Source organism: Xenopus laevis, chromosome 3L (genome assembly GCF_017654675.1).
Source record: "Xenopus laevis strain J_2021 chromosome 3L, Xenopus_laevis_v10.1, whole genome shotgun sequence".
Lineage (NCBI taxonomy): Eukaryota > Metazoa > Chordata > Amphibia > Anura > Pipidae > Xenopus > Xenopus laevis.
In genome coordinates this window covers 6,503,446-6,527,223 of record NC_054375.1, presented here as the reverse complement: position 1 = coordinate 6,527,223, position 23,778 = coordinate 6,503,446, and the positions used below count along the sequence as shown (strand labels likewise).

General features: G+C 43.0%; 2 protein-coding genes across 3 annotated transcripts in view; one reads left to right on the top strand and one right to left on the bottom strand.

Annotated features, from left to right (window-relative positions):
• Window positions 1-23,778, bottom strand: part of syn3.L (synapsin III L homeolog) — a 174,404-nt gene that overhangs the window by 53,541 nt on the left and 97,085 nt on the right.
• Window positions 5,167-23,778, top strand: part of timp3.L (TIMP metallopeptidase inhibitor 3 L homeolog) — a 34,230-nt gene continuing 15,618 nt past the window's right edge. The window contains exon 1 of the mRNA XM_041585907.1: window positions 5,167-5,425. Within this exon, the coding sequence (XP_041441841.1) occupies window positions 5,296-5,425 (130 nt within the window). The 5' untranslated portion in view covers window positions 5,167-5,295. The remainder of the gene's footprint in view (window positions 5,426-23,778) is intronic.

Genomic DNA, 23,778 nt, shown 5'->3' with positions numbered 1-23,778 from the left:
TACTATACATAGTACAGTTCCTACCGTTACTATCCTACAGTTACTACCCCTCTCCCTGATACCACTTGCCTTACTATACACACTATCTACAGTCACTACCCCTCTCCCTGATACCACTTGCCTTACTATACATAGTATCCTACAGTTACTACCCCTCTCCCTGACACCACTTGCCTTACTATACATAGTATCCTACAGTTACTACCCCTCTCCCTGACACATCTTACCTTACTATACACACTATCCCACAGTTACTACCCCTCTCCCTGATACCAGTTGCCTTACTATATACACTATCCTACAGTTACTACCCCTCTCCCTGATACCCCATGCCTTACTATAAACACTATCCTAAAGTTACTACCCCTGTCCCTGGCACCACTTGCCTTACTATACACACTATACTACAGTTACTACCCCTCTCTCTGATACCACTTGCCTTACTATACACACTATCCTACAGTTACCACCCCTCTCCCTGATACAACTTGCCTTACTATACACACTAACCTACAGTCACTACCCCTCTCCCTGATACCGCTTGCCTTACTATACATAGTATCCTACAGTTACTACCCCTCTCCCTGACACCACTTGCCTTACTATACATAGTATCCTACAGTTACTACCCCTCTCCCTGACACATCTTACCTTACTATACACACTATCCCACAGTTACTACCCCTCTCCCTGATACCAGTTGCCTTACTATATACACTATCCTACAGTTACTACCCCTCTCCCTGATACTCCATGCCTTACTATAAACACTATCCTAAAGTTACTACCCCTGTCCCTGGCACCACTTGCCTTACTATACACACTATACTACAGTTACTACCCCTCTCCCTGATACCACTTGCCTTACTATACACACTATCCTACAGTTACCACCCCTCTCCCTGATACAACTTGCCTTACTATACACACTAACCTACAGTCACTACCCCTCTCCCTGATACCGCTTGCCTTACTATACATAGTATCCTACAGTTACTACCCCTCTCCCTTACTATACACACTATCCTACAGTTACTACCCCTCTCCCTGATACCACTTGCCTTACTATACACGCTATCCTAAAGTTACAACCCCTGTCCCTGGCACCACTTGCCTTACTATACACACTATACAACAGTTACTACGCCTCTCCCTGATACCACTTGCCTTACTATACACACTATCCACAGTCACTACCCCTCTCCCTGATACCACTTGCCTTACTATACACACTATCCTAAAGTTACTACCCCTCTTCCTGATACCACTTGCCTTACTATAAACACTATCCTAAAGTTACTACCCCTGTCCCTGACACCACTTGCCTTACTATACACACTATACTACAGTTACTACTCCTCTCCCTGACACCTCCTACCTTACTATACACACTATCCTAAAGTTACTACCCCTGTCCCTGACACCACTTGCCTTACTATACACACTATACTACAGTTACTACCCCTCTCCCTGACACCTCCTACCTTACTATACACACTATCCTAAAGTTACTACCCCTCTCCCTGACACCACTTGCCTTACTATACACACTATCCACAGTTACTGTCCCTTTCCAGATATCACCATTATTGATGGGGGAATAAATTCTCCACTACACTAATTTGCAGCGAATTTCTGCGTTTCGCCACAAGCAAATTAATTCACGAAACTGAGGCTTCAATTCGCTGGAGAAAAATCTGGCGTCAAAAAAAACATTGTCTCGCTTAAAAATTGTTGCACGTCAAAATTATTTGGACGCCCATTGACTTTAATGCATTTGGACCAAATAGTTGCGCGGATAAAAATTGTCGCTCATGTCAGAATTATCTTCTTGACGCCCATTGACTTCAAAGCGCTTCGAGAATCTTTCGCCGTTTCGCGAATTTCATGGTAAATTCGCTAATTTTTCGGCGAAACTGCACAAATTCGCCCATCACTAATCACCATGTGCCTTAGTGTCGTTTCTTTACTTTCCCACTTATAACAACAGCTGCCCTATATGAGGCCAGATCTGTCACCCCTTCCAAAGACTCTTCTGACATGGCAACAAACTTCTGGTCCCTGTGGGTGTCTGGGACCCCACTGTGATAAATCCCAGGATAGGAGAGTCAGGAGTCCGTGATATAATGGTCCCCAGATGGAGAATGTGCTTATTAGCAGGCTCCAGTGTTCTGACTATTTACGACTATCCGGGTGGCCAACAGAAACCCACGACTTTGGCTTTTCTTTATTGACCTCTGTTAAAGGGATGTGACACGGACCACACCAGTTCTGTATTTAGAATACACTGGCTTTTTTTGTATAGAAAAACAAGGGCTAAGCCGTAAGCCATTGTTAAAACAGGCCAATCAAACTGCTTTGCTGTTCTCATTATTTTTTCTTTCTTAAATGTTATCTGGTTGCTATGGGTTCAGTACCCTATCAACCAGGGAGCAGTTTGCAAATCAAAGCGATTACTAAAGGCATACATACACTGATGATGGCCAGAATGATACAAGGCTTTAAGCAGAGACGCCGACCTGGATTTATCCAAAGCGGGTATCCCTTTAAGTGAAGCCGTTAAAGGGATAGGGTGTAATTCCTTGACACATGGAGTGCATTCCTGAGTCGTGAGACGAATTCCGGCTGCTCAGGGCGTATAAAATAAAGAGCGTGTGGGTAACGGCAAGGCCCACTTTCAGCCCAACTCACACATGTGCAGTACAGGGTGATTATCTGTCATTATCCAACTGTCGCTTTGTATATACGTCTGTCTGTACGGCCAGCCATCTGGTATCTATTCATAGTTCTGCCATTCCGTCTATCCATCCTACCTCTATCAGTTTCGGACAAATCCTCGTGCCTGGCCAAACCGAATCCGGATCCTAATTTGCAAATGCAAATTCAGGGCAGTAAGGAATTAAATAAGGTTTTTTTCCACTTTTTCCCTTCCCGTCCCTAATTTGCATATCCAAATTAGGATTCGGTTCGATATTCGGCCAAATCTTTCATGAAGGATTCAATTTAGAATGAAATTGGTTATTTATCAATACTGGGCAAATTTGCCCATGGGCAGTTCTACCCATGGCAACCAATCAGATTGCTGCATTCATTGTTCTACTTGCAGCTGTCTTAAAAAAGCTAACCACTGATTGGTTGGTATAAGTAAGACGCCCAAAATTAGCAGAAAGTGAATATTATGTGTAATTTCCTCGAGGGCATATTATTTCCTAATTGGTGCTTTAAGATCAAGGCTGAATGAACCACCAATATTTTATTCTGCATTCCCCCATTACTGCCCCGAAATTGCCTCCCAGTTGAAATTCCAGGGATCATGTGACCCACAATGGGATTAAAAGAAATGGGTTTAGCACCTTCCAACAGACATCAGTGCCCCCCCAGCTAGGGATCAGCCAATGGTGTAAAGTAACTCAACTGGGGTCCCCAATGGGAATGATCCATTACCCCTAAATCTCCCAGGCACAAAGGAAGGAGATTTTGGTCATTGTGTTACTTAAAGGAGAAGGAAAGGTTAAAACTAGGGATTCTTTCTGCCTGGCTGAACCGAATCCTAATTTGCATAAGCAAATTAGGGGCGGGGAGGGAAATCGCATGACTTTTTGTCACAAAACAAAGGAAGTAAAAAATGTTTTCCCCTTCCCATCCCTAATTTGCATATACAAATTAGCGTTCGGATTTGGTTCGGTATTCGGCTGAATCTTTTGTGAAGGATTCGGGGGTTCGGCTGAATCCAAAATAGTGGATTCGGTGCATCCCTAGTTAAAATTAAGTAAGCTTTATTAATAAATACACCAGTAAACCCTCAAAGTAATGCTGCTCTGAGTCCTCTGTCAAAAGAAACAGCACATTTCTTTCCTTCTATTGTGTACTCATGGGCTTCTGTATCAGACTTCCTGTTTTCAGCTTAAACCTCCAGGGCTAGGGCTTGAGCATGCTCAGTTTGCTCCTCTCTCCCTCCCCCTCCCTCCTCCCCACCCTGCTGTAACGTAAGCCCAGAGCTATGAGTGAGCAGGGAGAGACTCAGGCAGGAAATGATTTTACACCAAGCTAATATGGCAGCTGCTATCCTAAACAAACAGAGAGAGAGTGTCTAGAGCTGTTACTCAGGTATAGTAAAGCATTCTGCAGAATAAATATAGTGTTATAACTTGCACTATTGTGGCTATCTATTGCTAGGCAGCTTTTCAGTTGGTCTTCATTATTTTTTTATTTATTTTTATAGTTTTTGAGTTATTTGCCTTCTTCTTCTGACTCTTTCTAGCTTTCAAATGGGGGTCACTGACCCCACCCAGTATTTAATTCCTATTAATTCGTGGTTGCTAGGGTAATTTGAACCCTATCAACCAGATGACTGAAACTGCAAACAGTTAATTTAAAGGTGAACAACCCCTTTAAAGTTTCCTTATTAATGTGGGTGTAAACACATTAATTTCAGCTGCTGCCAACTAAACCAGACTGGTCAGCTCCGACTACAACTCCCAGCACCTCCTTTCAGCTGAAGCATAGCAACAAATGATGATAAAAATAAGTATCCCAATGCTTGGTGTAATACTTTATATACAGTCAACAATTGTGGGTGGTCAGTATCTATTGCAGCTGCTGCAGAACCTCTTGCTGTCAATCGAAGTTGTGATGTAAAAAAAGTCCAAAAATACTGCAAATGTTGTTGCTTATGTATTAATCTTTACAGCAGAGCACCTCTGTGACTCTCCTCCTGCACTTTCCAATACCTCTTGCCTTTTAGGGGATGCTGGGAAGTGTAGTGCAATGATAATATAGATATAATCCCTGTTCATAGAACTGAAATAAAAAAAAATCCTCATTGAATACTGGTCTCAAGAGCTTACAGTTAGTAAGTGTAATAATAGCATGGCTCTGCCTGTAGGATTCAACTGCAGCAGCACTGTGGGCCCCTGGCAGGGGAGAATTGTTGATTTTGAGTTCTGCTATACAGATCAGCGCCCTCCAGTGGCAGTCCCTGCTCCCTGCAAGTGCAGTCTCTCCCTATATGGAATGAAGTGGCAGGAGACCACGCCCCCTCTAGTGGACAATGATTATGTCACTTGTGGAATGTGAGTTGGGAGGGAGAAGTGTTTACGCCCTGGGGCGGAGCCAGGGAGGAGCTAACCACACCCCCACGTGTTTAAATACTGAGAATGCAGTTAGTTGGGGAAAGAGAGTGTTGGCTTGTGACAGTGAGACAGAGGGATAGTGAGTAGGGGATTGTGAGACAGTGGTGCAATAGCAGATCTCTCTCTCTCTGTGTTGTGTGCAATAAGCTGCTGGGAATCCAATATGTCTGTGTGTGCTCTGACCCTGATCTTGGGCTGCTTCCTGCTCTTTCTGGGGGACATCTCCAAACCAGCAGAGGGGTGCACGTGTGCCCCCAGCCACCCACAGGATGCCTTCTGCAACTCTGACATAGGTAAGTGCCACTGGAATAATCTGCGCTGCTGCTGCTGCTGGTGATATGTACTATAGTGCAAGGATATGCGTACTGGTGCAAATCTGCTGGTGAGATGTGCTGTATTCCAAGGATGTGCACACTGATGCCAGGCTGTAGGTGAGATGTACTATAGTGCAAGGATGTACACACTGGTGCAGGGTTTCTGATAGGATGTACTATAGTGCAATGATGTACACACTGGTGCAGGGCTTCTAGTAGGATGTACTATAGTGCAAGTATGTACACACTGGTGCAGGGTTTCTGATAGGATGTACTATAGTGAAATGATGTACACACAGGTGCAGGGCTTCTGGTAGGATGTACTATAGTGCAAGGATGTACACACTGGTGCAGGGTTTCTGATTGGATGTACTATAGTGCAATGATGTACACACTGGTGCAGGGCTTCTAGTAGGATGTACTATAGTGCAAGTATGTACACACTGGTGCAGGACTGCTAGTAGGATGTACTATAGTGCAAGTACGTACAAACTGGTGCAGGACTGCTAGTAGGATGTACTATAGTGCAAGTATGTACACACTGGTGCAGGGCTTCTGGTAGGATGTACTATAGTGCAATGATGTACACACTGGTGCAGGGCTTCTAGTAGGATGTACTATAGTGCAAGTATGTAAACACTGGTGCAGGACTGCTAGTAGGATGTACTATAGTGCAAGTATGTACACACTGGTGCAGGGCTTCTGGTAGGATGTACTATAGTGCAATGATGTACACACTGGTGCAGGGCTGTAGGTGAGATGTACTATAGTGCAATGATGTACACACTGGTGCAGGGCTGTAGGTGAGATGTACTAAAGTGCAACGATGTGCACACTGGTGCAGGGCTTCTGGTAGGATGTACTATAGTGCAATGATGTGCACACGGGTGCAGGACTGCTAGTAGGCTGTACTATAGTGCAAGTATGTACACACTGGTGCAGGACTGCTAGTAGGCTGTACTATAGTGCAAGTATGTACAAACTGGTGCAGGACTGCTGGTAGGATGTACTAGTGCAAGGATGTGCATGTAGGTGCAATGTTGTGAATTGCACTTAAGTGCAAGACTGTCTGAAAGGCAGGTGCAATGGTACACACAGTAATAATGCAAAGCTGATTATAAGGGGAGAGCAATGGGGGAAGTGAGCAAAAGTACACACTGGGACAGGACTTATTGTGAAGGGTCTTAGCTTTGCATGAAAACTGGTTCAGGACAATATGTCTGAGAGAAGTGCTGATGTGATGCACTCCAATGCAGGGGTCCCCAACCTTTTTTACACGTGAGCCACATTTAAATGTAAAAAGAGTTGGGGAGCAACACAAGCATGAAAAAGTCCCTTGGGGTGCCAAATAAGGGCTGTGATTGGTTATTCGGTAGCCCTTACGTGGACTGGCAGCCTACAGGAGGCTCTACTTGGCTCTATACTTAGTTTTCTATGCAAATAAAACTTGCTTTCAAGTCTGGAATTCAAAAATAAGCACCTGGTTGGAGGACACTGAGAGCAACATGCACCAATGCAACACTATGGTTATATATTGATGGTGTCTGTGAGATGCACAGTAACACATGGCAGGAGTATGGAGTTGTGTGAGAACGTAGGGCAAGGGTGAAAGTGGTGCATGGCTGGTTGCCATGGCCACAATAGTGCAACATAAGAGTGCAAATGAGAGTGTCTGTGAGTGAGAAGCACTAGCTGAAAACTCAGTGAGTGGAAGCAGAAGGTGCACATTGTGAAAGCACAATATTCTGTAACTCCTGTTGTGAAACTCTGGGGCACAGGTAATCGGAGTGAGAGGGTTACTGATTGTTAGTAGGATTAGCAGATGAACTGGAAAGTGGATGCTTCTTACTCCTGGGTGTATTAGTGTGAGTAGTGGCTAGAGGGCTTGCACTCCCCATTTATTTGCATGTGTTGTTTCCTTTGATGTGTTGGATAAACAGAAACTCACCCAGGAGCTAATTTTCACTCTCAGTTCTCAATCGTGACCCTTTGCTGTTGTGTGTGTGTGTGTGTGTGTGTGTGTGTGTGTATGCGTGACCCTTTGCTGTTGTGTGTGTGTGTGTGTGTGTGTGTGTGTGTGTGTGTGTGTGTGTGTGTATGCGTGACCCTTTGCTGTTGTGTGTGTGTGTGTGTGTGTGTGTGTGTGTGTGGGGGGGGGGGGGGGCTAAGGAGAGTGGGAGTAATATAATGTTATCACCTAGTGGGGCCCCAGGGCAGACTGTGGGGCCATAAAAATGTAATTTAAAGGGGTTGTTTATCCTTGAATTAACTAGTTAGTATGATGTAGAGAGGGATATTCTGAGACCATTTGCAATTGGTTTATATTTTTTATTATTTGTGGTTTTTGAGTTATTTAGCTTTTTATTCAGCAGCTCTCTGGTTTGCAATTCCAGCCGACTGGTTGCTAGGGTCCGAATTAACCCAGCAACCATGCAATGAGTTGCATGAGAGACAGGAATATGAAGGGGAGAGACCTGAACAGAAAGATGAGTAATGAAAAGTAGCAATAACAATAAACGTGTAGCCTTACAGAGCATTTGTTTTTAGCGACCCCCCATTTGAAAGCTGGAAAGAGTCGGAGGAAGAAGGCAAATAATTAAAGAACTATATAAAAAAATAAATAAGGAAGACCAATTGTGAAGTTGCTTGGAATTAGCCATTCTATAACATACTAAAAGATAACTTAAAGGCAAACCACTTCTTTAAAGGCCTATTTTTCTGCCAGCTTTAATTGTACAGTCCTGTTATAACTTGTGGCCCCAGAAAACTGCAGCGAGGCCGGACGAGGACCCCTCGTTCTGGGGAGATTTTGGAGTGTTTACAAATAAGCAAGTTTCAGTGTGAACACCAGACATACTGCTGAATCAGTCGCATTGTTTTGGATGCACCCTTACAACTCCTTAGCACCCTCTCATAGTGCCCTTTGTGACGTCAGCACTGCCTTTGCATGCACTTTGATATGGAGATGATGTTACAATGTAGCTATTTTTATCATCTGTATGGTGGATTACTTTAACCCATCCTCTGCCAGAGACCCACACTCTACTGCAGTGCAGAACCCAGGCTCTTCCACCCACGACTTAAAATAAATTCTCTGTTTATCTTCCCAACCCTCTTCTGCATTTAGATCACACACTTCTTTGTAATCTGCTGGAAGTTTCCTGAAAAGGACTTTTTTTTTTTTTTTTTTTTAGCCAAAGAGAGTGCTCTGTAAGCACGATGATTGGGCGAGTATGTGCCCTGAATTAGAAGACATTGGCAAGAGGTAGCTTAACTCTTTGCTGTCACTGAAGGAGTTAAGCTTAATTAAAGAAAAGGGTTGTAATTAAACAAAGGGCAACTTGTTCATTTTGTTATAAACATTCCACTAGTAATTGTCAATTTGCTGCCAGAGGAATTTTTAGGGTCAATAGTTATTGTTGCCCTGTGGCTAAAAGGTTGGACTGACGCCACTACTACTGTAGGCACCATCTCTCCCTACTATACCTGCTATCCCACAGTCACAGTCCCTTCCCAGAGACTATTATCCACTGTTACTATAGGCACCATCTCTCCCTACTATACCTGCTATCCCACAGTCACACTCCCTTCCCAGAGACTATTATCCACTGTTACTATAGACACCATCTCTCCCTACTATACCTGCTATCCCACAGTCACAGTCCCTTCCCAGAGACTATTATCCCACTGTTACTATAGGCACCATCTCTCCCTACTATACCTGCTATCCCACAGTCACACTCCCTTCCCAGAGACTATTTTCCCACTGTTACTATAGGCACCATCTCTCCCTACTATACCTGCTATCCCACAGTCACACTCCCTTCCCAGAGACTATTATCCACTGTTACTATAGACACCATCTCTCCCTACTATACCTGCTATCCCTCAGTCACACTCCCTTCCCAGAGACTATTATCCACTGTTACTATAGACACATCTCTCCCTACTATACCTGCTATCCCACAGTCACACTCCCTTCCCAGAGACTATTATCCACTGTTACTATAGACACCATCTCTCCCTACTATACCTGCTATCCCACAGTCACACTCCCTTTCCAGAGACTATTATCCCACTGTTACTATAGGCACCATCTCTCCTTACTATACCTGCTATCCCACAGTCACACTCCCTTCCCAGAGACTATTATCCACTGTTACTATAGACACCATCTCTCCTTACTATACCTGCTATCCCACAGTCACACTCCCTTCCCAGACACTATTATCCCACTGTTACTATAGGCACCATCGCTCCCTACTATACCTGCTATCCCACAGTCACACTCCTTTCCCAGATACTATTATCCCCACTGTTACTATAGGCACCATCTCTCCCTACTATACCTGCTATCCCACAGTCACACTCCCTTCCCAGAGACTATTATCCCACTGTTACTATAGGCACCATCTCTCCCTACTATACCTGCTATCCCACAGTCACACGCCCTTCCCAGATACTATTATCCCCACTGTTACTATAGGCACCATCTCTCCCTACTATACCTGCTATCCCACAGTCACACTCCCTTCCCAGAGACTATTATCCCACTGTTACTATAGGCACATCTCTCCCTACTATACCTGCTATCCCACAGTCACACTCCCTTCCCAGAGACTATTATCCCACTGTTACTATAGACACCATCTCTCACTACTATACCTGCTATCCCACAGTCACACTCCCTTCCCAGAGACTATTATCCACTGTTACTATAGGCACCATCTCTCCCTACTATACCTGCTATCCCACAGTCACACTCCCTTCCCAGAGACTATTATCCACTGTTACTATAGGCACATCTCTCCCTACTATACCTGCTATCCCACAGTCACACTCCCTTCCCAGAGACTATTATCCCACTGTTACTATAGGCACCATCTCTCCCTACTATACCTGCTATCCCACAGTCACACTCCCTTCCCAGAGACTATTATTTCACTGTTACTATAGACACCATCTCTCCCTACTATACCTGCTATCCCACAGTCACACTCCCTTCCCAGAGACTATTATCCACTGTTACTATAGACACCTTCTCTCAATACTATACCTGCTATCCCACAGTCACACTCCCTTCCCAGTAAGACACGTGGGTGGTATTCCTAGTGTTTTTATAGCTAAAATAGCCTCAGAAGAGTTAACTTCAGTTTATGGATACCCCTATGGACAGCTGGGGCTTATATGGGCGACAGATGGGACCCAGCAACAGGTGTAATGGAGCCGTGCATATTATAGGCTCTGGGTTACCACCAGCCGTGATCCCACCACCGAACACAGACTGCCCATTCCAGAATATAATATAGAGAGGCTAATATCATGTTCTGCCTGTGTACACTCCTGGGTGGGGTAAATGTGTGCTAAACAGAGGGGCCAGTCTTACTGAAACATGATTAATTACAGTAAAGTATACAGGAGTAAAGTATGGGTGCAACTTCTTTGTATATTTGTATTTATACATATGGGAGGAGGTGCCATATTGATTCTCTTAGACACTACATTATGAGGGTATAGCTTATTGTGTGCCCAGAACATTCCTTCTCTGTATATTTGTATTTATACATATGGGAGGAGGTGCCATATTGATTCCCTTAGACAGTACAGTATGAGGGTATATCTTATTGTGTGCCCAGAACATTACTTCTCTGTATATTTGTATTTATACATATGGGAGGAGTTGCCATATTGATTCCCTTAGACAGTACAGTATGAAGGTATAGCTTATTGTGTGCCCAGAACATTCCTTCTCTGTATATTTGTATTTATACATATGGGAGGAGGTGCCATATTGATTCCCTTAGACAGTACAGTATGAGGGTATAGCTTATTGTGTGCCCAGAACATTCCTTCTCTGTATATTTGTATTTATACATATGGGAGGAGGAGGTGCCATATTGATTCCCTTAGACAGTACAGTATGAGGGTATAGCTTATTGTGTGCCCAGAACATTCCTTCTCTGTATATTTGTATTTATACATATGGGAGGAGGAGGTGCCATATTGATTCCCTTAGACAGTACAGTATGAGGGTATAGCTTATTGTGTGCCCAGAACATTCCTTCTCTGTATATTTGTATTTATACATATGGGAGGAGGAGGTGCCATATTGATTCCCTTAGACAGTACAGTATGAGGGTATAGCTTATTGTGTGCCCAGAACATTCCTTCTCTGTATATTTGTATTTATACATATGGAAGGAGGTGCCATATTGATTCCCTTAGACAGTACAGTATGAGGGTATAGCTTATTGTGTGCCCAGAACATTCCTTCTCTGTATATTTGTATTTATACATATGGGAGGAGGGAGGTGCCATATTGATTCCCTTAGACAGTACAGTATGAGGGTATAGCTTATTGTGTGCCCAGAACATTCCTTCTCTATACATATGGGTAGGAGGTGCCATAGTGTATCCCTTAGTCAGTACTATACAGTATATATTTTTTTATTTAGTTAATGAAATACAGTTATATTGTGTATATATTATTCTTCTGTTTTTATATGTATATAATTTACTTCCACTTTAACTGTAGCAAACATTGTCTTCCTAAAAGTATTTGTTACTTATGTTCCACTTTATATCCTTCCCAGAACAGACATTTCCATTCATTGCTTACGGCAAGGCTTCGCTCCAGACGCTAGCCACACGTATATATGTTTCTATCTCTCACTGATGATATAATTGTATTATTTTTATTTTCGCACCCTCTCCTTACTCGGTGTAATTCACACCAATCAGGACACCTTCACTCAGGGGGACGCGGTGGGCAGACAAGTGTCTTTGTATTGGAAAATTTTCACACTTAGAAAATAAATGAAACTTTTTTTCCTATCAGTGATGCAGTGACAGATGCCGAAAGAAAACGGCTTCAAATCTCACGTACGTAATTGGTCTGGCAGCTCTTAATGGCAGGGTAGCCTTCTATATAGGAATGGTGACACCAGGAATTTGTCGCATGATTTAAAGGCAAAGTATGACAAAAGCTTGCTACGTGAGTGCCTTGTTATACATTTTATTGAAACGCCTTTAAAGAAATGTTCATATATTTTAAGTAGGATTGGTTGTGTTTGTGCTGGTAACATTGTGATCTCTTAATGCATTTTATTGGTAGATCTGCAGGATAACAGGAGGCTGGGAGTTCTGTAGAGAAGGAAGGGCAACATGCAAAGAATAATTGGCTTCCTACGAGACACTTCATTTTGGAAGTTTGCAGTAGAGTCTGTTAATTGGGGGTGATACTCAGAGTTCCTTGTTCCCTTGTGCCTTTATATGGTCACAGAACCCCTCAGTGACTTCTAATATCCTTATCATTTACAGTAGGGGGTACATTATCCCTTATAATACATGAGTGATACTCAGAGTTCCCTGTATAACTCAGCCTGCAGCCTTGTGCCTTTATATGGTCACAGAACTCCTAATTGACTTCTAATATCCTTATCATTTACAGTAGGGGGAACATTATCCCTTATAATACATGAGTGATACCCAGAGTTCCCTGTATAACTCAGCCTGCAGCCTTGTGTCTTTATATGGTCACAGAACAACCCCTCAGTGACTTCTAATATCCTTATCATTTACAGTAGGGGGAACATTATCCCTTATAATACATGAGTGATACCCAGAGTTCCCTGTATAACTCAGCCTGCAGCCTTGTGCCTTTATATGGTCACAGAACAACCCCTCAGGGACTTCTAATATCCTTATCATTTACAGTAGGGGGTACATTATCCCTTATAATACATGAGTGATACTCAGAGTTCCCTGTATAACTCAGTCTGCAGCCTTGTGCCTTTATATGGTCACACAACAACCCCTCAGTGACTTCTAATATCCTTATCATTTACAGTAGGGGGTACATTATCCCTTATAATACATGAGTGATACTCAGAGTTCCCTGTATAACTCAGCCTGCAGCCTTGTGCCTTTATATGGTCACAGAACTCCTAATTGACTTCTAATATCCTTATCATTTACAGTAGGGGGAACATTATCCCTTATAATACATGAGTGATACCCAGAGTTCCCTGTATAACTCAGCCTGCAGCCTTGTGTCTTTATATGGTCACAGAACAACCCCTCAGTGACTTCTAATATCCTTATCATTTACAGTAGGGGGAACATTATCCCTTATAATACATGAGTGATACCCAGAGTTCCCTGTATAACTCAGCCTGCAGCCTTGTGCCTTTATATGGTCACAGAACAACCCCTCAGTGACTTCTAATATCCTTATCATTTACAGTAGGGGGTACATTATCCCTTATAATACATGAGTGATACTCAGAGTTCCCTGTATAACTCAGCCTGCAGCCTTGTGTCTTTATATGGTCACAGAACTCCTAATTGACTTCTAATATCCTTATCATTTACAGTAGGGGGAACATTATCCCTTATAATACATGAGTGATACCCAGAGTTCCCTGTATAACTCAGCCTGCAGCCTTGTGTCTTTATATGGTCACAGAACCCCTCAGTGACTTCTAATATCCTTATCATTTACAGTAGGGGGTACATTATCCCTTATAATACATGAGTGATACTCAGAGTTCCCTGTATAACTCAGCCTGCAGCCTTGTGCCTTTATATGGTCACAGAACAACCCCTCAGTGACTTCTAATATCCTTATCATTTACAGTAGGGGGTACATTATCCCTTATAATACATGAGTGATACTCAGAGTTCCCTGTATAACTCAGCCTGCAGCCTTGTGCCTTTATATGGTCACAGAACAACCCCTCAGTGACTTCTAATATCCTTATCATTTACAGTAGGGGGAACATTATCCCTTATAATACATGAGTGATACCCAGAGTTCCCTGTATAACTCAGCCTGCAGCCTTGTGCCTTTATATGGTCACAGAACAACCCCTCAGTGACTTCTAATATCCTTATCATTTACAGTAGGGGGAACATTATCCCTTAAAATACATGAGTGACACACAGAGTTTCCTATATAACTCATGTGATGACTGCCTAATCTTACAAATCCTTATGTCTATGTTTGATAATCTTTGGTTAGATTTTCATCTTTATAATTTAGTTTTGCCTGGGAATGTGATTATGAATTTGTGGTAGAGTTCTGCTCTGTTTATATAAAGTTCTGGATGGAGCTGGGTGTTGGAGAACTGCCTGACACTGAGTTTTTTCAGTTGGCACTGGAGAATGGAGTCCTCGTAGGTTCTCGAACAAAACCCATTAACGCACAAACTAACAGAATAAAAAATAAACCTTGTTATATTGCAGCTGCTGCCATCACGACAAGGACCCATTAAAAAAAATACAATCAAAAAAAGAATTTAACAATCGCTTGTAAAGGTCCTTTTTTGTTTAAAAGGTAAATGTGTGTAGCGGGCCCTGATCCATGGGGTGAGCCAATTAAATGGATTTAGCTGCCAGAGACAGTCAAAGCATTTTTTATCATGATACATTCCTTTCTTTGGTGGAGAGACGTTGTTATTCCTGAGAGCCATAAGCACCTTGTGATCACAGGAAATAAATAATCCCTAACGGAGGACATAATCACTCATTATATCAACATTTACTCTTCACACAGAGTTTTGGGTACATTCAGTTCAAGGACAAATCCCTTTATTTGTGGCACAGCTTAAAGGGGAAATGTTCTCTTGTCTAAGTTTCCTTGTCAGTTATTGTGCCCTTATGCCTATAGTAGCAGAGGGATAATAGTCTTTGTGAAGGAAGTGTTACTGTGGGATATCAGGTATAGTAGGGAGAGATGGTGCCTATAGTAACAGTGGATAATAGTCTCTGGGAAGGGAGTGTGACTGTGGGATAGCAGGTATAGTAGGGAGAGATGGTGTCTATAGTACAGTGGAATAGTCTCTGGGAAGGGAGTGTGACTGTGGGATAGCAGGTATAGTAGGGAGAGGGGGTGCCTTAGTAACAGTTGGGAATTGGGGAAGGGAAGTGGGGGGTAGGCAGGCTATACGTAGGTGAGAAGGTTCCTATATAACCAGATGGATAATAGCTCTCTGGAAGGCGAGTGTTGACTGCGATAAGCAAGTATAGGTAGGGAAGAATGGGTTCTAAGACAAGTATAACCTTAGAAGCGCGCCGCGAGGATACTGAGCTAATGGAAAAGATGGGGTCTACTGTCAGGGGAGATACCATGACTCATGGAAGAGTCGGTGATCGTGGCGGGGATAGCAGGATATATTGGTATAGGGCCGTGAGTGAGTATGGTGGTCCCTGAAATAAGCCAGTGGAATGAAGTCCTGGAGCACACAGGGCAACCGGGGAGGACTGTGAAAAGAGGCCAGTTACATGGTAAGGAGAGAGAGTCCCCCTATAATCACTAGGCGATATTACTAGAGTGAGTCTCTGGTGGAACTGGCAGAAGTTGGACTAATTAGGGACGTATACGGCTAGGACGAGACGATGCTGCCGATGATGGGGTAACATGGATAATATCTCTGGATAGGGATTGTCACTGTGGTACACTAGCTGACGGATAGGCAGACACACGGCCCATAGTAACCTCAGTAGCACTATACCAGTGCCCTGCGAGGGCTGGAAAGGGAGACATCACGTAACAGAAGGGACTAGCAGCGTAATGTACCGAGAGTCTATGACTGGCCAAACTATTAAGTAAACGTGGATAAACAGTCATCCTCGCTGCTAAGGAGACTAGAACTTTGTGATAGCATAATACGGAGACTTACACATATAGACGGAAGAAATAATCGCCTAAAGTAACAGTGGATAGTGTCTGAGCAAAACCTTAGCAATGAATTGTGACTTCTACTGACGAGTCAAGAAGGAGATTGTACTAAGCCAGAGCATGAAACAAATATCACAAGTTCCTATGCATTACTTGAAAAATTTGGCAAAATCGTGTACACAACAGAACGGATGATTTGTTTTGGTACTGGTGCAAAACATTGATCCCTCCCAGCCCCCCACCAGAAACCTTCTTCCCTTTTTCATTTACTGTATATCCAACCCCCCATCCTATTAGTTCCTTTCTTGTCTAGGTGCAAAAATAAAACCACTGCTTCAGAAATAAGAGAATAAGAATTATATTTGAGTCTGCAGTCACTGACAAAAGGGAACTGTTTGGTTAAAAGTAAGCATGCACAACAATAAGACGTAAAGGATTAGAACAGTAAAATGTTAAATAACATTGTCCTGCATGATATCTCAGGTAGCCATTGTTCATGAGGTGTGCAATGCTTGTGAGTCGCCCGTAATCATCCCTTGTTAAGTGAGCCAGCTGCTTCACGACCCTTTACTTACTCCTGTGTCTCAAGGCATCAACAAAACCAACTAAACGACTAGCTCTGCACTATACAGAATACAGGCAACCATACATGTATGGCGTAATGCAATGACATTAAAAGAAACCAACAGTGGATCCAGTTCTTTGTCCAGCTGTCCAACGTTGTATGGTAAGGAAGGATGGATGGGAAAGGTTCCTAACGATAAGTGCTAGCCACTCAATACATTGACAGTGTAACGTCACAGTAAATTTCATGCTTGTAATAAGTTGATCACTCTGAGGAAGGAGAGATTGTCAGCTTCAGAGATCGGAATAAAAGCGAGAGAGCGTAGGGTGTGGGATTGAGTGCCTAATATAAACAGTGACAATACCCCTCTGGGAGGATTGTGACTGTGGGATAGCAGGTATATGTAGGGAGAGATGGTGCCTATAGTTATACAGAGATATAATAGTTGCTCTGTGGGAAGGGAGTGTGTCTTGTGGGTACACTAGCGCCAGGCTATACGTAGGTGTCGAGAGATGGATGTGAACCCTATAGTAACAGCTAGCGACTAATAGTTTGCTCTGGGGATTAAGCGATTCGGGACTGGTGGGCTAGTCAGGTATATTGCGAAGGGAGTGGATGGTGCCATATGAAGTTAAAAAACATAGGATAGATGAAGTTCTGGGAAGCTAGGCAGTGCTGACAGTGGGAATCATAGCCAGGTATACACGTCGCGAGAGATTGTGTCTATAGTAACAGTGTGATAATAGTGCTCTAGAGGGAAAAGAGAGTAGTGACTGTTGGGTAATAGAGCTAGATATAAGCATGATGCGTAGGAGAGAGGACATGGTGCCTATACGAAAGCAGAGTGGCATAATAGTTCCCCTACTGGGGAAGGAGTCATGGGAGATAGCAGTATGAGGTACGGTGAGGCGAGAGGTGTGCCTATTATAAAGTGTATACAATAGTCTCTGGGAAGGGAGTGTGGACCTGTGGATAGCAAGGTATAGTAGGAGAATGATGGTGTCTATAGAACAGTGGATAATAGTCTCTCGGGAAAGGGAGTGTGACTGTGGATAGCAGGTACGTAGGGAGAGATGGTGCCTATAGTAACAGTGGATAATAGTCTCTGGGAAGGGAGTGTGACTGTGGAGTAGCAGGTATAGTAGGGAGAGATGGTGCCTATAGTAACAGTGGATAATAGTCTCTGGGAAGGGAGTGGTGACTGTGGGATAGCAGGTATAGTAGGGAGAGATGGTGCCTATAGTAACAGTGGATAATAGTCTCTGGGAAGGGAGTGTGACTGTGGGATAGCAGGTATAGTAGGGAGAGATGGTGTCTATAGTAACAGTGGATAATAGTCTCTGGGAAGGGAGTGTGACTGTGGGATAGCAGGTTTAGTAGTGAGAGATGGTGCCTATAGTAACAGTGGATAATAGTCTCTGGGAAGGGAGTGTGACTGTGGGATAGCAGGTATAGTAGGGAGAGATGGTGCCTATAGTAACAGTGGATAATAGTCTCTGGGAAGGGAGTGTGACTGTGGGATAGCAGGTTTAGTAGTGAGAGATGGTGCCTATAGTAACAGTGGGATATTAACCCCCCTCATATAAAATACAATAACCAAAAACTCTCTGTGTGGCATAGGAAATACCTTTGTTCACAGCGCAGTGGAAAAAAGGTAATTTTAAAGAAATGTAATATGTAAGGGGAAAAAAATCACACCTCTCTGCCATTTCCAATCTCCACTTTCTCGTTACTCACTAATCTCATTCTTTTTTTGTAACCTTCTTGGAATTTGCATCATCCCTTAACCCAGTGGGTTCCTGAGATGCCGGACTGTAGGAAAATTCCTGAAATATTTTTGTTGGAGGGTATCCTGTAAGAATGAGTAGCTGCTGCTGGAGGGCTGAGAAGTATATTACTCGCCACTGATTCATATTCACTGATATTTGGGAATCGGTGGCCCTAAAATTTTCTCTGCTGTGGGGCATAGGCTCTTGGATACAATTCTGTGGCACTTGTGGGTCCCCAATTGCTTAGTGTGACCCCAGAAATACTCGCCACGGTCATTGTTATAGGGTGAGGCACATGTGTAGGACATTTGGGGAGCCTTTGGATAAACCCCTGCAGCTTGTGCAACTGGGAGTCGCATTGATCTAATAGAAGCACCTGCTGGGGTCCCAACAACAATGCACAGATCACCCCCCTGCTGTGCATAGCCTGGTATAATCCGTAAGGAATGTTATGTAGGAAGTAACTTGGTGGGGGGTGTAGTAAAGTGACATGGGGGGTGGCCACAATAAGGCCCTGCCCGGTGATGGTTTATTTAAATTAATTCGAAATATATTTGGAGGCATGCTGCAGACACACAGCTTTTTATTTTGCCGTGCAGTATATATAGTGAATAAAGTACCCCCTGTTGTAAAATATAAGGATAACATAAGTTACTGAGGAGTTTCATGACCATATAAAAACATGAGGCTGAAGGCAGAGTGTTTTTATACAGGTCATGGAACTCCGAGGTAACTTCTAATATCCTCCATGTCCGACTGGCCCACTGGGAAACCAGGAAAAGTCCCGGGGGCCCAGGTGTCAGTGGCCCGTCATGCTGCTAGACATTTGGCCTGTTTCATGGCCATTCCCTATTTCAATGAGAACTAAGTGACTAAATAGATGGAATAATAGATTATAGTAGGTAAAGAAAAGAGACTAGGAGAATAGAGGTTGAGTGAGGAGTATAATAGTAGTGCGAGTGGGCCCCTGGTCCAAGATTACATGGTGGGCCCCTGGTCAAAGGTTTTTGGGTGGACCCCAGGTGTCCCAGTCCGACACTGAATATCCTCATATTTTACAACTGGGGTACTTTACTTATTATAATACACAAATTTCAGTGAGTCATGTGACAGAAATGACATCAGAACTCACCGTTTATAAGGATATAATTTACAAGATATTTATGGCTTTTGTGTATTATATAGTGAATAAAGTACCCCCTCTTGTAAAATATAAGGATATTATAAGTTACCGAGGAGTTTCATGACCATATAAAAACACAGGTCATGGAACTCCGAGGTAACTTCTAATATCCTCATATTTTGCAACAGGGGGTACTTTATTTATTATAATACACAAGTTTCAGTGAGTCATGTGACAGAAATGACATCAGAACTCAACGTTTATAACTGATGACATCAGAACTCACCGTTTATAAGGATATAATTTACAGGATATTTATGGATTTTGTGTATTATATACCTGTAATACACAAAAGCCATGAATATCTTGTAAATTATATCCTTATAAACGGTGACTAGTGATGTCATCAGTTATAAACGGTGAGTTCTGATGTCATTTCTGTCACATGACTCACTGAAATTTGTGTATTATAATAAATAAATTACCCCCAGTTGTGATGTTCTTGTCACGACTCACTAAAACTTGTGTATTATAATAAAGTACTGCTTGTTGAAAAATATGAGGCTATTAGAAGTAACCTTGGAGTTCTATGACCTTCGGCCTCGTACCTTTATATGGTCATGGAACTTCTGGGTGACTTATAATATCCTTATATTTTACAATTAGGGGTACTTTATGCACTATATCTTGTCATAAGCCACTCAGATTTAAAGGAATAAAGTAGCAATCCTAGGCACAAAAAATGGATACAAAATATATTTTTTCTGCTCGGGACCCAGGAGTATATCAGGTTCACTTATATTGGGAATTTAAAGGGTGGTTTATCTTTAACTTTTATTATGTTATGGAATGGCTATTTCTAAGCACCTTTTCAATTGGTCTTCATTTTCTTTTTTTTATTGTTTTTCAATGACTTGCTTCCTCGGACTCAGAATATCACTCCCTACACCTACATCATGCTAAGATTCATTTATAGGTGAACAACCCCTTTAAGCTTTGGGGTAGGAGCACAGGTACCTAAAGGGGGGGGGGGATCAAGGGCTTTGCTTGTGGTGGGGTCCAGAGACACCCCTGTATGAATCATATCTGTTACACCTGTTTGTTCGGGGCTCATCCATCCCAGGGTGGTGGCCCCTTGCGAGTGACTTGCTAAACATCTTATGAATGAGTTGCTTGTTTCAAGGGCAGGAATGTGCAGTCCATGCTGGATAAGGAATGCCGAGAAGCAGCACTGGGAATCTGCTGAGGGCCCACTCATCGCAGGAATCCCACCCCACTTGAAGGAGGCTCCCTCTCTGGGAGCTGTTGGTTTAACCTTAGTAAAAAGGGGTCACTTCCAGACCTCCAGCATATTCTGTAGCCCCTCCTCCTTCTTCCCGGACTTTGCCCAAGTTCAAGGTTGCTTCTTTAACCCTTTATTTCGATCTTGGCTGCCAGCTTGATTTGCAGTGACACTTGGAAGCATATTAAGGCTGGTAGTGTATCGGATGACTTTTGACATTTAAGGCAATGGGGTGGGGCAGTTTGGGTGCTTTTCACCAATGGCATAAATAAATATCACAGGGCCCCGCAGCAAATTATATTTAATGTCTAGAGGTTGATCGGTTTTATCGATATTTATTAAAATTGCATATGAATTAGGGCCTCATGGGGCCCCTATACCTCCTGGGCCCCCCTGCAGCCACAGGGTCTGCTTCCTCTGTAGTTACACCCCTGATTTTCACCTAGTTCTGCTCGTCCAGTCTAAAGGGCAACTAAAGCACTGGAAAAATACAGACTAACTGGTTGACTGTACCAATGGCCAGTTCTGACTGCTCTACTGGAAGGGGCTGCCACTGACTTAACTGAGCTGCCGTATGTTCTCTAGAGCAAGCAGTGTGCCTATTTCATGCACTTTAAAGGAGAACTGAACCCTAAAAATGAATGGGGCTAAAAATGCCATGCTTTATATACTGCAATATTGCACGAGGCTAAAGTTTCAGCTTGTCAATAGCAGCAATGATCCAGGACTTCAAACTTGTCACAGGGGGTCACCATCTTGGAAAGTGTCTGTGACACTCACATGCTCAGTGGGCTCTGATTGGCTGTTGAGAAGCTAAGCTTAGGGCTCGTCACTAATTATCCAGCAGAAAATGAGCTTCCCTGTAATATAAGCTGATGCTACAGGGCTGATTATTAAATTCTGATGCTAATTGCACTGGTTTCTGTGCTGCCATGTAGTAATTATCTGTATTAATTACTAATCAGCCCTATATTGGGCTATCTTTTCTATTCTATTTCTATCTATATGTGTTCTGTATATTGCGAGTGGGTCCCTAAGCTCAGTAAGTCATAGAGAGGACACTTCTCTACCAAACTGCTTGGCTCTAGTAACAGGGCTCCTCGTGCTTTAGGGTACTGAATATAGACTGGAATAGAAGGTTTAGAGATCTAGGACATATATGTACTTTGGGACCCCAATCTTTGGGTAGAGAATTGAAAAATGCTTCAACTAGCAATTGTATAATATCTAAGCAACAGTCTATTTCTGCTGGGATCTCTCAGTACGGGCTATGAGCAAACTTAGGGGCTGATCCTGCTGAATTGTGCTTAGTACAGGGGAATACCTATGCTGCCATAGTTTTATGGGATCTCTCAGTACAGACTATGAGCAAACTTAGGGGCTGATCCTGCTGAATTGAGTTTAGTATAGGGAATACCTATGCTGCCATAGTTTTATAGGATCTCTGTCTATTTCTGCTGGGATCTCTCAGTACGGGCTATGAGCAAACTTAGGGGTCTGTTCCTGCTGAATTGTGCTTAGTACAGGGGATACCTATGCTGCCATAGTTTTATGGGATCTCTCTGTACAGACTATGAGCAAACTTAGGGGGCTGTTCCTGCTGAATTGTGCTTAGTACAGGGAATACCTATGCTGCCATAGTTTTATGGGATCTCTCAGTACAGACTATGAGCAAACTCAAGGGCTGATCCTGCTGAATTGTGCTTAGTACAGGGGAATACCTATGCTGCCATAGTTTTATGGGATCTCTCTGTACAGACTATGAGCAAACTTAGGGGACTGTTCCTGCTGAATTGTGCTTAGTACAGGGGAATACCTATGATGTCATAGTTTTATGGGATCTCTCTGTACAGACTATGAGCAAACGTAGGGGACTGTTCCTACTTAATTGTGCTTAGTACTGGGAATATTGATGCTGCCATAGTTTTATGGGATCTCTCTGTACAGACTATGAGCAAACGTAGGGGACTGTTCCTGCTGAATTGTGCTTAGTACAAGGGAATACCTATGCTGCCATAGTTTTATGGGATCTCTCTGTACAGACTATGAGCAAACTTAGGGGACTGTTCCTGCTGAATTGTGCTTAGTACAGGGAATACCTATGCTGCTATAGTTTTATGGGAGTACTGTTCCCTCTGAATTATGCTAGGGTACCTGTAGCAGATATGTCTGGAATATTCTATAACTGGCCACTTTCATCTATTTATACCCCACACCAGCTCTGCTAGACTTGTAAGAGATGCGCAACCAGTGTGAGACAAGGACATTTTAGGCAAGGCTGAATATGGACACTTAGACAGCAACAGCATCTAAAGGAAAACAAGGCAAGGGCAGCATAACTATGTATTCACCTCTTAATACTTCCACTATCCATACCATAGCACTCCCCCTCCCCCATATACCACCTGATTGTCCCAATTTTATTGTTCCTTCCTTCCCTCCTTATGCCGCTCAGTAAGTGATGCACTGACAAAATGCAGTTGGTGTTACATCTCCCCAGAGGTTCGTTATACAATACACCGTGGGGAGAATTTAATCTAAAAATGTTGCCTCTCCTGTCACAAAAGGGATATTTATTATGTAAAACTTCCTGCTGTTTTTATTGGCTATTTTTATGCTGCTTGTGTAACTCGCACACCATCTGCACGTGGCCTTTAATCTTTGTGTTCAGCTGCGCGGGGTGCGATTATGGATCCCCTCCAAAGGAAAACATACATCAACTTTTGGAAGTGGTTGAACAGGCAGCAGAAATATGACCATTGCACTTATTTTATACAGAGAATTTTCCCACACATCAATGGCCAAGCCCTTCCTTGATTATCTCTGTAATGACAATGATCTGAATGGGCTGCAAATCGAGGAGATTTCACTGGGCTAGGTTGAGCAGAAGTTGTAGATGGATACAGGGGCAA